This window comes from Canis lupus, chromosome 3 (genome assembly GCF_011100685.1).
Source record: "Canis lupus familiaris isolate Mischka breed German Shepherd chromosome 3, alternate assembly UU_Cfam_GSD_1.0, whole genome shotgun sequence".
Classification (NCBI taxonomy): domain Eukaryota; kingdom Metazoa; phylum Chordata; class Mammalia; order Carnivora; family Canidae; genus Canis; species Canis lupus.
Genome location: NC_049224.1, coordinates 74,766,584 through 74,782,219, shown reverse-complemented (window position 1 = coordinate 74,782,219; position 15,636 = coordinate 74,766,584). Strand labels below are relative to the sequence as shown.

The 15,636-nt window shown below is 43.5% G+C and overlaps 1 protein-coding gene across 7 annotated transcripts in view; it reads left to right on the top strand.

Moving 5' to 3' along the window:
- TBC1D1 (TBC1 domain family member 1) overlaps nt 1-15,636 on the top strand; it is a 238,846-nt gene that overhangs the window by 107,245 nt on the left and 115,965 nt on the right. For 5 of the 7 annotated variants that reach the window (XM_038533498.1, XM_038533496.1, XM_038533495.1 and 2 more), the window contains 4 exons: nt 7,715-8,248; nt 10,254-10,343; nt 14,030-14,134; nt 14,837-14,969. In XM_038533498.1, coding sequence (XP_038389426.1) covers nt 7,715-8,248; nt 10,254-10,343; nt 14,030-14,134; nt 14,837-14,969 — 862 coding nt within the window. Of the gene's footprint in view, nt 1-2,731; nt 2,750-7,714; nt 8,249-8,982; nt 9,039-10,253; nt 10,344-14,029; nt 14,135-14,836; nt 14,970-15,636 lie in introns of those variants that run through there. The other 2 variants (XM_038533500.1, XM_038533501.1) reach the window with 2 other exon arrangements.

The following is a 15,636-nucleotide window of genomic DNA, read 5'->3' as shown; positions in this document are numbered from 1 at the left end:
ACTCTTCAGCTCATTAGCGGGGATAACTTTGGGTGAGTTTTTTACCCTTTTCTCAGTCAAATTCTGTCACGCTTGTAAAAATACTATTTTCCCATAAAATTTTCAGCAATGTTATACAAACAGAATTATACATAGATCATATACTCAGTGATGTCAAAGTTTGAATAATCTCATACACCCGGTGCCCAGATGAAGAAACAGAACAGCCCAGAAACCCCACATGGCCCACCCCCAGTCACTCCTCCTCCAGAGATAATCCCTATCCCGTCTTCTGTTGTCATAGTTTAGTTTTGCCCGTTTGTGAAATTTTGCAAAAGTGGAATTCCACATGTGATTCTGTTCCACCTGTTGTTTCCTCTCAACATGACGATGATGAGTATTTACAAATGCCTGTTGTTGCACCTAAAATAGCTTGCTTGTTCCCCTTCTATGTGTTTCTGATTATATGAAAATAATACATATTTGTCAGTTCTATTTCTGGTCAGTTTCTTGTCGCTAGTTTTTGGCTCTTAGAAATGCTGTGACTGTCCTTGCACGGGTCTCTTCTGGGATGCGCTGGGCTGGGGTACTGGTCCTGCACCAGAGGTTGAATTAACTGCTTTTAACCACTGGGAGGTTCTTAAGGACTTCAGTTTTGAGACGTAAATGAAAACAGATGAAAGGGCTTGTGTCTGTTGTTGGATAGAAGTGTTTCATTAAGATTATGGATTTGGACATGAAAAGACAACACCTGGGCACTTGTTGGCTTGAAAATCAGCTTTAATAAGTTTAGTGTATTTGGCCCTGGATGATTTTAGGTAGAAGCAAAACCGTATTAGCGCCCAATGCTCTAGCTGACTTGGCTGTTTTGTCAATAAATACACACTGTGTATGACCGAATATTCCTTTACTAATGGTCTCTCAGTGGCAAAACTTCAAAAGGGCCTCGTTCATAAAAACCGATTGTGGTGTGTGTCCTGGAGAAGGAACCAGTATTTTGTTTGATGTTTTTTCCTAGTACATTTACATGTTTATAGTTCTCTACCTTGTAGAAAAGGGACCCTAGTGTCCCTTTGCAAAGATTGTGTGACATACATCATGTGAGGGATTGCTGTGATTAACTGTTGGTTCATTATATTTGTGTTTCTTAATCTTTGAGAGATTTTGAAGTAAACTTTGATCCAAATTATGGAGTAGCATTCCTTATAGGGCATTCACACCTATGTATTTAACGAGCTCAGACCTTAGGGACGCAGTGAATTTGTTTGCCCTTACATGGTATAAACAGCATGTCAAATATCTGTGGTGGGTTTTTTTGTTTGTTTTTTCTTTGTCTTCACTAGTTTGTTCATCTCAGCCACAAGCACAGCGTGTATCTGTGCTGTTGGGCTGCCTCAGTCCTGCTACACGACACAGGTTGCCTAGGGCCTTCATAATCTAGTAGGTTTTGGGGATGATGGTGTGGGGGACAGGGCAGGGAGGGAGCAGTCCTTACCCTGTGACATGAGAAAGGACAGGTGATAGATACATCAGGGCCTCTGCCCGTCAGGACTGTCTGGTGCCTCTGAGCACTGGGGATGCCAGGGCCCCACTTCCAAACAGGCTGCTTCATCTCGGCCAGGGTGGGGCTATACATTAGTTTTCCTTCTTTCTTTCTTTTCTTTTAAAAGATTATTTATTTGTTTATTCGTGAAAGACACAGAGAGAAGCAGAGACACAGGCAGAGGGAGAAGCAGGCTCCATGCAGGGAGCCTGATACAGGATTCGATCCCAGGACCCCGGGATCACAACCTGAGCCAAAGGCAGATGCTCAACCGCTGAGCCACCCCGGTGTCCCCTATACATTAGTTTTCTTAAAATCCTGGCAGTTCTCAGGCACAGCCCCAGCTGAGTGGAGAGCCAGTGCATTCACTGCAGAGGATGGGACTTTGAGGACTTACATTCTCAGGTTGTTGAACATTCAGTGATTTATTCTGTGATCTCTGTCAGTATTTATACCAACCAATCAAAATGTTTTGACTTCTCAACATTGCTTTAGAAAAGTCACAGAATAATTTCACAATCTTCCCGCGCTGCCTTCTCTCTTCTCTGCTTACCTTCTCCCAACTGCTTTCGTTAGCTCCTGCAGCTGTTAGATCATTTACTTGGATTTTTGTCTGTTTTTTAAACATTTGTAGAAACATGTTGGTTTCGTCAAAAGGTTGTAGTGAACCTTTCAAATGATTATTTTGGAGTAGGATGCTGGTTTTTGTGTTTGCAGGGACTCTTTTCAAGGCGTTTGAAAGCTAAGAGTTTGTCCTATTTGCCATTTCAGAACTTGGGAAGCTGAATGCAACTCTGTTTTACATGAGAGGGAAAGATCAAGACCCAAAGGAGAGAAGGATAAGGATGAATGATGTGGGTGGCCCCGTGTTAGGGGCCGGCGGTCATTAGCATTTCTTAATGTGCCAGATGCTGCCCCAGTAAGCTAATGAGCGGGTCTGATCTCTCTTTCTAGAAGACCTAACCCGTGAGTCTGACCTTTGTGCTAATCGTAAGGGTAAAGCAGCAGTTGAGGCCTTAGTTGGCCGTGAGGATCTGCAAGCAACAGGCAGATAAGAGACCTCCGCTCAGGACCAGGCTTCTTTAGCACATAGTCACTTTGCTCATGGTTGTGTTCTAGCATCTACTGGAAAATTCTACATTCTACTGGAAATCACACATCTCTACAGTGTCTCTCAGTTCCTAGACTGTGAGCCTCTCAGGTCAGAAGAATCCCATCTTATTCATGGTAGGAGGGGTGTTTGCATCTCTGTAGTCAGTCGAGTCTCAATAGGCCGCACATGTAGGTCCACACGTGTTGTATCTGGATGGTGTCGAACAGGTGTTTTATTCTCTTCCGATAATTTAAGTAGGGAGCGCTAGTAAGAGGATGTTTCTATAAGTGTTTTGTATAAAATCTAAGGCATGTAAGATAGAGGAAATACTTGGATTAATTTAGTTTTCTTCCCCTACGTTTACCTCGTTTCTGGCCAGCAAATGTAGGAACCACTCATTACCAGCAAAAATGAAACGCAGTTCTGTTCCTTCTGGAAAATAATTATGCAGGATAATTTTCTCTTTGAAGTGCCTGTTTTAACTTTCTGCAGTGATTGAACATTTCGTCCAAGGGACAAAAGCACAGTGCAGCCTGCTGTATTTTTGCAGTTTGGAAATGTTTTAATGTTAAATAACAGGAAAAAATTATAGAATTTTAAATACAAATCTGAGCTTCCTCATTTGATATTTATTTGTTAGTAGTTGGCAGCAAAACAAAAGTATAAATGTAAAGTAAAACGACTTTTCATTCTAAATACTGTTTTAGAAACTCTTTCCTCAGTCCCTGTGAGTAAAATTACACTTGCAGTATGTTCGTAATCCTTTAAAAATCCCTAAATCCTTAGCAAAAAGTTGACCCAAATGTTTAAATAAGGACTTTATTTACAGAAATGAATGTTTCTAGTTCTCTTACACTAAAGATCATTCTAAATATCATTTTTCTGGTGACTTATAAAAACAATATTCACTTAAGCCTGCTGCAGAAACAACATGCATATATACTGTACTTTTTTAGTACCTGAATTCAAAAGAAAGTTATTTTGATTGTGGAATAGTGCAGATTTACTTTAAAAAGGAGCTTTAGTGTAAACTCAAATAGGTTGACAGAAGAGCAGTTTAATAAATTTTATGTCTAAACTGGGCCCTTTTTATTACTGGTGATTAATTTTAATTGACATTTTTTGTTGTTGTTGTGATTCCCAAAGTAAAAGGAAATAAAATCACAAACCCCTGTTGGATTTATCGCAGTATAATTCTTTTCAGGTTCTTGTTTTTGCTGTAGTTAGCTTTGATTCGCTCTATCTGCTTATCTGTGATCAGAAGTGACGTAGATATTATTGCTGCGACTACACTAAAAAAAGAGTTTGTTAAAAGTACCCAGATCGTATCAGTGGAAATAAACTCCACGGGCCTCAGTGTATTCGCCCTAAAAGGGTCAATGTGTTTGCGGTAAACATTGTGACTTGAAGTTTATGTTCTCATAGACTAGTTTTTTACCTTGAGACACTTTTCAGTTCAATTTGCTTATTTTAGGGGTTAGTATTGGCATCACCCCTTGATTTAATTTTCTATGTCTCTGTAAACTGCCAACTCCAGCAGCTGCTGATTCTCAACGGCCCCTCTGCCTGGGTTGACATCTCCAATGTCATCCTTGACCACATCCCATCCTCCCCCTCTGCCTTCGATCCCTCGGTTTCTTCTCGTCTGAAACACTGGTGTGGCCTGTGGTCCCGTCCTTGCGTTCTTCCTTCACTTTCCCTTGTTCTGTTCCCAGGTGTCAGCCCCCTCTTGGACGTGAGCTGTCGACGTCCCAGTCTCCATGTCCTGTCTTGGACTCCAGGCCCATTTGCCCAGCCTCCCACTAGATGCCTTTGCTTTCACGTCTTCCTGGTCTTACTCAACACGAACAAACGCCAAACTGCTCGTAATGTGTCCTCAGAACTCCTGTGTTCCCTGCTCACGCAGCCTAAGGCAGACTCTGCACGTCACGCGTGCTGGCTTCCGTACCCTCAAGCCCCGCCATCCACATAGCCGCCAGATCTTGTATATTCTGTCTTCTGGAAGCTTTTATTCAGCCTTTCTCTTGGCTCCCATCCTGGTTCAGGCTTCCCCAGGCCCCATCTCAGGTCTGTAAACGTTTAGCTTCCCTTGGGGCCCTGCGTCCTGCCAGGGCAGAGCCGCCTGGCTTCCGTGACGTGCTTTTGGATCCCTACCTCCTGGCATTTCTTGGTACCTAGAAAAATCTTTGGAAATAACATGAAATAAATGACTCAGTCCCCTCATCTGACAAGTAACCCCGTAGGTGAGTCCAGGGCAGAGTTAAAAGAATGGAGAATTCAGGATTTCATCACAGGTGGATCTTATGCCTTCTTTTCTCGAGAAACAGTGCTCCAGGTCTGTTCTGGTAAAGGGAACTAAACTATCAGTACAGATTTACAAACTTACACACAGGTGGGGCCCATTTTCTATGGGAAAAGTCGCCTGTGTTACTTACGGTAATCCCCAAACATTAAATTTTCAACTGTTCACCATTTATTGCTGAAATGATGCTTGGCAATATGCTGTCAAGTGTTCCGAGATGGTTTGTGTTCTTGTCAGAATCTCAATGATTCTTTTTTAAATTTTTAAAAAATTTTAAAAAGATTTCATTTATTTGATAGAGCATGAGCAAGGGGAGTGGCAGGCAGAGGCAGAGGGAGAGGGAGAAGCAGGCTCCCCACTGAGCAGGGAGCCCTATGCGGGGCTCGAACCCAGGACCCTGGGATCATGACCCGAGCAGAAGGCAGGCACTCAACCAACTGAGCCCCCCAGGCGCCCCCAATGATTCTTTTTAACCCCCGTTGTCTCCTTTCTGCCCATGTTAACAACTCATCGGACAAGGAGAGGGAGCTCACAAAGCTTGTGATTAGTGTGTAGGAAGGATGGGCTGTTGGAACAGCTTCTGCAGCTTCAGCCCTGGCCGAGGTTGTGGTTGCTCCTCAGCCTCTTCTGACCTGGGGAGTAGGGGAGCAGTCGGGTTCTCCACTCTGTGTCTTACTCGTGTCTGTGCCATTTGCTGTCGAGTCACCATCGGTTCACATGACTTCATACATTTCCACTGCCCTGGGATCATGTAGTGAAAGCCACCGTTACCTCAGATGCAAGGGAAGACCCAGCATGGAGAAATGACACTTTAACAAGCCTCAGAAGCCTGTATGAGCCAGTGTAAGACTTTCCTGTTCAGAGACTTTAGTAATGGGGAAGATTCATGGGAGTCCTGATTTAAAAAAAAAAAAAAGCTAGAGTTTTAAATACAAATCAGGGCTTCTTCAGATTCATTTAAAATTTATTTAAAATAGGGCAGCCCGGGTGGCTCAGCGGTTTAGCGCCGCCTTCAGCCCAGGCTGTGATCCTGGAGACCCGGGATCGAGTCCCGCATCCGGCTCCCTGCACGGAGCCTGCTTCTCCCTCTGCTTGTTGTGTCTCTGGCTCCCTCTCTCTCCGTGTGTCTCTCATAAATAAATAAATAAAATCTTAAAAAAAAATCTTTAAAAAAAGAGAAAATTCTTTACTTCACAGAGATAACTTTTACCTCAAAGTCTTTACAAACTTTTTTTTTTTCAAAGAGAAACTGAGGCGGTTCTTGCCCACATCCTACGGTGACTTGTTGGCAATGGTGCGAATGGAACCTAGGCTCCCTCCCCCTTCTCTCTGTCCTGATTTCTTTTATATTAACCACTTTCAGGTCTCCATGTGTTGTGTAATTTGGCAGGAGGGAAGTGTGTGACAGCACAAGCAAAGAGTGTAAATGCATGCATGTGTTAATTTTGGCTTATTTCCTATCGTTTAGCTTGTATGCTTCAGGAATCAATTTTAAAAATATAGGATATACCTAAATATAGTTTAACTCTTTGCATCATATATATATCCTGGAAGGATATATATCCTTATGGCAGAGATAATGTCTTTAGGACGGGGAAGGATATATCCTTATGGCAGAGATAGTGTCTTTATGACATGTTTGATACGAAATCACAAAGAGAAAAATCTTCTGAATCGTTGGGTCTTAGAGAATAGAGGCATACATTTCAAATCTCCACCACGTCCCTTTCCTGTACGTGTAGATCTTTGACCTGAATTCCTAATGGGTTTTTTGTTGTTGTTCTTTCCTCTATAATGTTAGAAGACACTGAGCCTGTGGGTATTGGGCCTTAAATGGAATTTTCTTACATAGAAAAAAAAAAAGGGAAAAAAGTTGCTTTGGGTGTTAGGTCCTAACAAAAACTGGTGCTTCCTTATGAAGATTGAATCTGTGCCGTCTTGTTTCAGTGTTGTGGCTGCACATCATCTAAGGGACCACACAGACACTGTGGTCACAGACCCATCTTCATGTGTGCTGCTGCCGCCTTGAAGGCTCCGGTCGGGAGCGTAGGGACCATGAAAGCACACGAGACCCTTTGGTTCGTTCTCTTGATCACGGCTCTGCGTTGAACCCGAAGGCTTCGGAGTGTGTGTGGGAGGAAGCCCCAGTGTGTTGCCGCGATAATGATACTGTCTGGGCTGCTCGCTCCTCGGTTAAAGCTCCCAGCCCTGTAGTCAGAGCCAGGCGACTATGAGGAAATAGAGACCCGGGTAATAAATTGCCAGTTGTCCTTGCAGAAAAAATAATGATGTGATTGGAAGAAATGTCATATACGGTAATTTCAGTCTTTGCTTGTCATCCTCATGTCCCCCATCTATTGTGGAAGATTCTCCAAGACCTACTGTTGTGAAGTCTAGAAAAACCGCGTGATGTTTTGGTGGGCCACAGGGGAGACAGACCTCTGGGAGGTGACAGCAGTGTGGAGAGGACCGTGGTCAGGGCAGTGGCACTACCCGGGGTTGATGCCCAGGCTCGTCACTGACCCTTGTGCGGTGTCGCAAGCACGTGCAGCCTCCGGCGCGGGCCTCGGGCGCATTAGGGGTGCCCAATGAGCATCGTTCCTCGGCTCCTCCCTGCGAAAGTGTGTGTTTGTTTCCCTGGGGAGGCATTGGCGCCCCCAGATGGCCCCGGGGTCCCGCCTGGGTCGCGGCTGAGCGGTCGGGAGAGCGCTGCGCGGGCTGCCTGCGTCCAGTGCCGGGGTGCAGTGCCGGGGTGCCAGCCGCTGCGCGCCCAGTAACGCTCTCCCCTTCTCCGCAGGTGCCTGAGATCATCAGCTCCATCCGACAGGCCGGCAAGATTGCCCGCCAGGAGGAGCTCCACTGCCCGTCCGAGTTCGATGACACGTTCGCCAAGAAGTTTGAGGTGCTCTTCTGCGGCCGGGTGACGGTGGCTCACAAGAAGGCGCCCCCGGCCCTGATCGACGAGTGCATCGAGAAGTTCAATCACGTGAGCTGCAGCAGGAAGGCCGAGTTTGCCCTGGTGGCCCAGAATCCGGAGGCCCCCCCGGAGGCCCCCCCGGGGCCCGCGGGAGGCCGCTCCTTGGCCGCTAAGGTCCGGGGTGTGCTCCAGCCCGTGGGGAACGGGGAGCAGGCCCGGAGGCCCATGCGCAAGTCCTTCTCCCAGCCCGGCCTGCGCTCGCTGGCCTTTAAGAAGGAATTGCACGATGGCAGCCTTCGAAGCAGTAGCTTTTTCAGCTCCTTTGAGGAAAGCGACATCGAGAACCACCTCGTTGGCGGACACAATATCGTGCAGCCGACAGATATTGAGGACAATCGAACTATGCTCTTCACGGTAAAATATCCGCAAGCCCCGGGCTCACCCCCAGGCTGAGATGTGCGTTCAAAGAGCAATCTGCTTTCTCGAGCAAGGATTCTTAGTAAATTGCTTTTGGATTTATGGTTGAATCTGTGTATTTTTATAGTGACTGATCCTTTTCTCAGGATAAATTCCTTACTTTAGTCCTAGGACTTTAAAATCATAGTTGGAAACCTGAAGAGAATCTATCCTATATCCTTGTTTTTAGCTCTCCCCTCCCCTCTCCCCTTAGTATTGTAAAAGAGGCCCCCAAAAGGATTTTTTTTTAAATGTGTGTTAAGTTCAAGTACTATATTTCAACAAAATCTTTTAGTTAGAAAATACTCCCTCTGTACTATTTCTATTAAGTCGTAAAACATCCTTTGTTCATCAGGATAATTGGATTTTGGGATAAGATGTCATTTGAAATTTGTACCCAAACTGAAATAATACTTCAGCCAATTGTTTACACCCTTTTTTTCCCTCTAAGAACTTTGGTAAATTAATAGCGAAGTGCCAGAAAATGAATGGACAGGGAAGCTGTGTGTGGCACATGGGTGGGGTTCCTGGGTTCTCCTCTTCTGGATGGGCTTGCCCTCCTTGGGAGTCCCCTGGATCTGAGCTGCTGGGACCCCGGGCCCTCCCAGCAGGGAGCCGGCCTTCTGTGATATGGGGAACTGATTGTTCTTCGACCCCCTTCTAGAATGTCATGATCGGTATCCTAGAGAGAGCAAAATTACCATGAATGTAATGTTCTGGTGCCTGACTCGGGGCAGTGAGATGGCTGGTGAGTAAGAGAAGTGTTACTTAGGTTAAGATGTTGTTGGATGTAAGCAGGTTTGAGACGAAGATGATGTGTCAGTGGGTAAATAGGGCTGTTTTCTTCCTCTCTTCGTCATTGACCTACTGTACTATAAAGAGCTCTGTGTCGGCACTCAGGCTTGTGCTTTAGTCTGTGATCTGTATTTAAAAAGAAAAAACTCTTGGTGCCATCGTGAAAGCTGCTCTGCACATGTATGTCCAAATACTTAATGTGTGACTGCTGTGTACAGGGTACCCCTGCAGCATGCTAGAAATAACAGCAGCGAACAAGACAGGCATGTCTCAGCCCACGTGGAATTTAGATTCCAGTAAGAGGGACTGAGTGTACAAGTAATTGTCTCGTTACACTTGTGGTCAGTGCCACAAGGGAGAAGTAGAAGATGCTGTGAACCATCTGGGGGGATTCTGGGAAGGCTTCTTGGAGGAAGTGATTTTCACGGAGCAGAGAGGTTCAGTGTGGACAACTAGATATTCTTCTAGTTGGAGTATCCTGGGTTCAGGGAGCAGCAGGTGAGAAGGCCCTGAGGGGAGGGATGGGCTGTTGCAACATAGTCCTCTGCTATAATGGAGTTTAATATGCTGACCCAAGGCTATAAGGCAGTGTTAAGTTATGCTAAAGCTCTAACTTTAAGAAGTCAAGTGAGTAGTATTTGACCGCCTAACACATAGTTGCCTAACACATAGTTGAGTACTCAACAAATGGCAGGTTATTTTAACAATAATTAAAAAAAAAAAACTTTTCAGTAAAATGGTTAATAGAAAGTGTTTTAGAAGTTTCAGAAGGGCAGCTTTAATTTTCTGGAAGCTTTACATTCAAAGAAACCTCACTTCCTTATAAAGGGGAGATGTGGCATCTGTGGTTTCATTGCTAACTTTTGGATCTTTGGTTCTTTGATCTCAAAGACAACTGACTGCTGTCTTATGTAGGTGAATGTACTAGCAGGTGTCCTGTGCTACCTGAAATCCAGAGGGTCAACAGAAAACCTCTAGAGGTGATTCTCCACAGTGGAATAGTCAGAATTTTATAGGAGTTTGCCCCTTTTATTTTATATTTACATGGGTCACAAAATGAGAATGTTAAAAAAAAAACCAAAAAAAAAAAAAAAACCCAAAATGAGAATGTTTGTATAAGTTTGAATTCGGCTTTCATGAAAAATAGTTTCTTTTTTTGTCTTTTAAGATTGGCCAGTCTGAAGTTTACCTCATCAGCCCTGACACCAAAAAAATAGCATTGGAGAAAAATTTTAAGGAGATATCCTTTTGCTCTCAGGTAAATGGAGATGGGTTATTGGCTCATTTGCATATGAATTTTTAATGAATTCTTCTGTCATTCAGCACAAGTGCTAAAAGGTCACAAGATGCATGCCTTCTAGCTACACTTGATTTACTATCTTGCATTTTTCCTTTGATTTGGTATAGTAAGGCAAAATACACATAAAATTTTGAAATTAAGAAATTCGCTGTGAGCAACCATAATCTACTGGAGAACGTAAAGCTACCTTTCTCTTCAATTATTGGTGGTAAAGTTCTGTAGTCACAAATTCCAGATGTATACGTGTGTGTCTGTGTGCCTGTCTTATATATACATTCATATGTACACAAATATTTTTAAATAGATTCTCATTTTTACTTTATAAAAATTCTTATTTTCTTTTTGGATAAGAGTCATTATTTCTTCTTCCTTAAAATAGTGATTATCTTTAAGGATGTTTTCTTCAGAATACAGTGTCTGCCTCTGTTTCTTGATAATCTCCCAAGGTACGTTTCATAGAGAGATTTTGGAAAATCCGTTACAATGAGCTATGTCCATTGTACTCAGGGTCTTCCTAGCAAATAGTAGATTACTTAAAGTTATTGTTTGGCTATATTTTAAAACCCTGGCTTCTTATTTCCTTGCTTCCATTTTCTCATAATTAGTAAGATAAAATGAAAATCTCATTGTTGATTTATAACATGATCTACATAAAAAAAAAATCCCTTTTGAATCCTTTTCCCAAAATGTGAAAGAATGTTCCTTTTTATAGTTGAATAGGGAACCACTTACAAAATAAATTTTTCCAAATCCTGTTCCCCAGAGAACTAACATCTAGCATGTGCTTATCTTGCTGTGGGAGAGCATGGATTGAGATGCCAGGATATGTTCGTGATTGCCCGTTTACTGGAAAATGTTCAGCCTGAAAGTGAAATTATCTGCAAAACTTAGTCTCGATTTGCTGCTATTTCTATGGAAATGTTAATGTTTAAGGTTTGCTCCTTCATGTAACAGTTTTATTATATCCTAAACTGTGCAGCTTACAAGCATACATGATGACTCAGATTTCTAGTTATTAGCACTTGTATCTCTGCATGCTGGTGCTTTCTGGAGACACTCAGTATTAATATTTATGGGCTATGTCTTATTTGTATTAAGGTGCCTCTTAGTTGATACTTTTCTTCCTTTTTTTTTTTTTTTATGAGAGAGAGAGAGGGGCAGAGACATAGGCAGAGGGAGAAGCAGGCTCCATGCACTGGGAGTCTGACGTGGGATTCGATCCCGGGTCTCCAGGATTGTCCCCTGGGCCAAAGGCAGGCGCTAAACCGCTGCGCCACTCAGGGATCCCCCCCCCCTTTTTTTTTAAAGATTTTATTTATTTATTCATAAGAGACACAGAGAGGCAGAGACATGGGCAGAGGGAGAAGCAGGCTCCCTGTGGGGAGCCCAATGTGGGACTCGATCTCAGGACCAGAGATCATCACAACCTGAGCTGAAGGCAGACGCTCAACCACTGAGTCATCCAGGCGCCCCTTAGTTGATACTTTCAAAACAAGTTTACATATTTATTCAAAAGAGCTCATAGGAAACTATGGTGTATGGCCTTGGCCTTCATATCTTACATTTAAAAACTTCTCTGCACTTTATGTGTATAGTTCTTGACTTATTCTTCATACTAGTGTACTTCAGTACTTACCTGTTTGTTCTTGTAGGAGTACAAATATGTTTGAAATCTTTTTGTACTTAACCTGTTTGTTCTCGCAGGAGTACAAGTATATTTTAAATCTTTTTTTTTTAACCTGTGTGTCTGTGAGTGTTTGCATGTGTGTGAGTATGTGTGTGTATAGTTGTAGTTCATTAATCTTTTGTCTACTTTCGATTTTCAATGTAGTTTTTTATTTAGTACTTCGGGAAAGTTCTCATTTTTCTCTGTCCACTTTTCTACACTTCCTTTTAGTACTAAAATGAACATTAAAAACATTAGTTGTTCTTGTATTATGGGAATAATAAGAATAATATTTTAGTAGAACATTGTTAATCTTCGTATTTGAGAGATGTTTGTAGATATTTAAAATATCTGAGGAAATTGTGTGGAACCACAAAAGACCACAAATAGCCAAAGCGATCTTGAGAACAACAAAACTGCAGTTATTGGAATCCAAGATTGCAGTATATACTACAGAGTTGTAGTATTCAAAACAGTATGGTACACACATAGATTAGTGAAACAATATAGAAAGCCCAGAAATAAACCCATCACTGTATGGCCAGTTACTCTATGACAAAGGGGGCAAGAGTGTACAGTGGGGAAAAGACCATATCGCTTCAACAGTGCTGCTGGGAAAACTGTGGACAGCTACATGCAAAAGAATGACATTGGACCACTTGTTTACATTGTACACAGATATAAACTCAAAATCGATTAAAGATCTAAATATGTGAGACATGAAACTGTAAAACTCCTCAAAGAAAACACAGTAATCTCTTTGACATTGGCTCAGGTAGAATTTTCCAGATATCTCCTCAGGCAAGGGAAACAAAAGTAAAAATAAACTATTGGGATTAAAACAAAATAAAAGGCTTTTGCACGGAGAAGGAAACCAACAAAAAGAAAAGGTGGCTTACTGAATGGGAAAAGATATTTGCAAATGGTATATCTCATGAGGGGTTAGTATCCAAAATTATGTAAAGAACTTACACAACTCAACACCAAAAAGCCAGATAATGTAATTAAAAAATGGGCAGAGGACCTGAATAGACATTTTTCCTAAGAAGCTATATAGATGGCCAACAGACACATGAAAAGATGCTCAACATCACTTACCAGGGAAATACAAATCAAAATCACAGTGAGGGGTCCCTGGCAAGGATGTGTAGAGAAAGGAACCCTTGGTACACTGCTGGTGGGAACACAAACTGGTGCAGCCCCTGTGGAGAACAGTATGGAGGTTCCTCAAAACATTAAAAATAGAACTACCATATGGTCTAGTAATTCCACCACTGGGTATTTACCCAAAGAAAACAGAAACACTAATTCAAAAAGATCTGTGCATCCCTGTTTTTATTGCAGCTTTATTTACAATAGCTAAGATGTGGAAGCAATCCAGGTATCCGTAAATGAATGGCTCAAGAAGATGTGCGTCTATATACACAATGGAGTATTACTCAGCCGTAAAAAAGGATAGAGATCTTGCCATTTGGGAACATGTGGATGGACCTAAGGGGCATTATGCTAAATGAAATAAGTTCAAGGAAGACGGATACTGCACTATTTCACTCGTGTGTAATCTAAAAAACAAAGATGAAGAAGCAGAGACCGACCCAAATATACAGAGAACAAACTGACGATTGCCAGAGGGGACAGGGGTGGGAGGTGCAGGCTTCCAGGTGTGGGATGCGTAAGTCACAGGGACGAAAGGCTACAGCACAGAAACTACAGTCGATGGTATCACAGTAGCATGGTATGGGGACAGATGGGAGCTACACTTGGGGGGAGCACAGGATAACATATAGTCTTGTCAGAGCACTGTGTTGTACACCTGAAACTCCTGCAACCTGGGTATCAGCTGTGCTTCAAAAAAATCTGGGAAGTGACTTTATAGTGTTCGAGAAGACCACGCTGTGTAAGTCTTGTTGCCTTCTGGTGCTTGTGCCTCTTTGGGATATAGCTCAATGTTCCTTCCTGTCTCTCCCACCTTCAACAGGGTATTAGACATGTGGACCACTTTGGGTTCATCTGCCGAGAGTCTTCAGGGGGTGGAGGCTTTCATTTCGTCTGTTACGTGTTTCAGTGCACAAATGAAGCTCTGGTAAGCGAGACTAAGCAGTCCTTTTTTTTTTTTTTTTTAAAAGATTTTATTTATTCATGAGAGAGAGAGAGGCAGAGACACAGGCAGAGGGAGAAGCAGGCGCCATGCAGGGAGGCCGCCGTGGGACTCGATCCCAGGTCTCCAGGATCAGGCCCTTGGCTGAAGGTGGCGCTAAACCGCTGAGCCACCCGGGCTGCCCCCAGACTAAGCAGTTCTTACCTGGAAAACTAATTTACGTGCAATTTCAGCCTAATTTTCCTTTCCTCGGCAAACCATAGAACTTCATCGACGTGTGGCTATTTGGCTGTAGTTATCAGTCATGACTGTTTAATAACTAGGTAGTGCACATGCAAGACTTGTTTATGTGTCTTCAATTTTCATTGTTTTTGAGGAAGCTGCTCCATTCCACCTCTATGGCTTAGCATGAAAAAAATGTCATTTTGAACGTTTGAGCCGGAGGAGTTGGCTTTTTCATCAGTGTTGAATTTGTGTTTTTAATTCTTACCTTCTGTCCTTTACGAACTTTGAGCATCTAGGTAGTGTTTCTCAGATTGTAATCCTAGCAGTTATTACGGTGATTATTATCTGTCAGCAGGTGATTAATAGTCCCCCCCCCCCCCCAAACCTCAAAATCCTAAGTCTTTGCAGAGTCCTGAAATCTCCGGGCTTTTTGCTGGCTACCATGTGTCTTCTCTCCCATAGGTTGATGAAATTATGATGACCCTGAAGCAGGCTTTCACCGTGGCTGCGGTGCAGCAGACGGCTAAGGCACCTGCCCAGCTGTGCGAGGGCTGCCCCCTACAGGGCCTGCATAAGCTCTGCGAGCGGATAGAAGGTGAGTAGGGGCCCCCTTCCAGGCTTAGCACTGCGGGAGTTAAAGGGCTTGGAGGTAAAGGGCCCAGAAAAACCTCAGGCTGTCTGCCTTCCTTGAAAGCTTCTGCCAAACAGAAGCTCCCGTTAGTTACAGGGATCACAGGTGAACTTTCAGCACGCGGGGCGGGGTGTGGGGTGTCTTCTGTATGTTGCCGAGCTGTTGTGCTAGGCGCTCAGGATTTGAAGATAAACATCCATGTCCCCATAGACCATCACCCCTCCAGGGGTCTTGGTGGAGAGAAATAGAAGCTACAAATCCAGCCGCCTAGCATATATCCAGGTTGTGAATGGTCAGGTCAGCCCCCTTTGCTGCCTTGAAGAGATCTGGTAAGGTAAGGCCACAGAACCTCCACCAGCTGTTTCAGTTGCACGGTCGTTGGTAACCCCTGCCAGAACCAGGTTCACGGAGCTGAAGGTGGCACCGACGGGTTGTGTCTGAGTCATGGGGAAGGAGTAAGAGGGAAAAAGTGTCGACTGTAGTTTCTGGAAATGTGGTGTAGGGAGAAATTGTGGCAAGTGTTATCATTTGCAGCTAATACTGAGCCCTGAAGATGAGCCAGGCACTGTGCTCTGCTGTCTTTAACGTGTGGGAGGAGAGGGGATTGTTTATTTGTACGCTTTAGGGATAA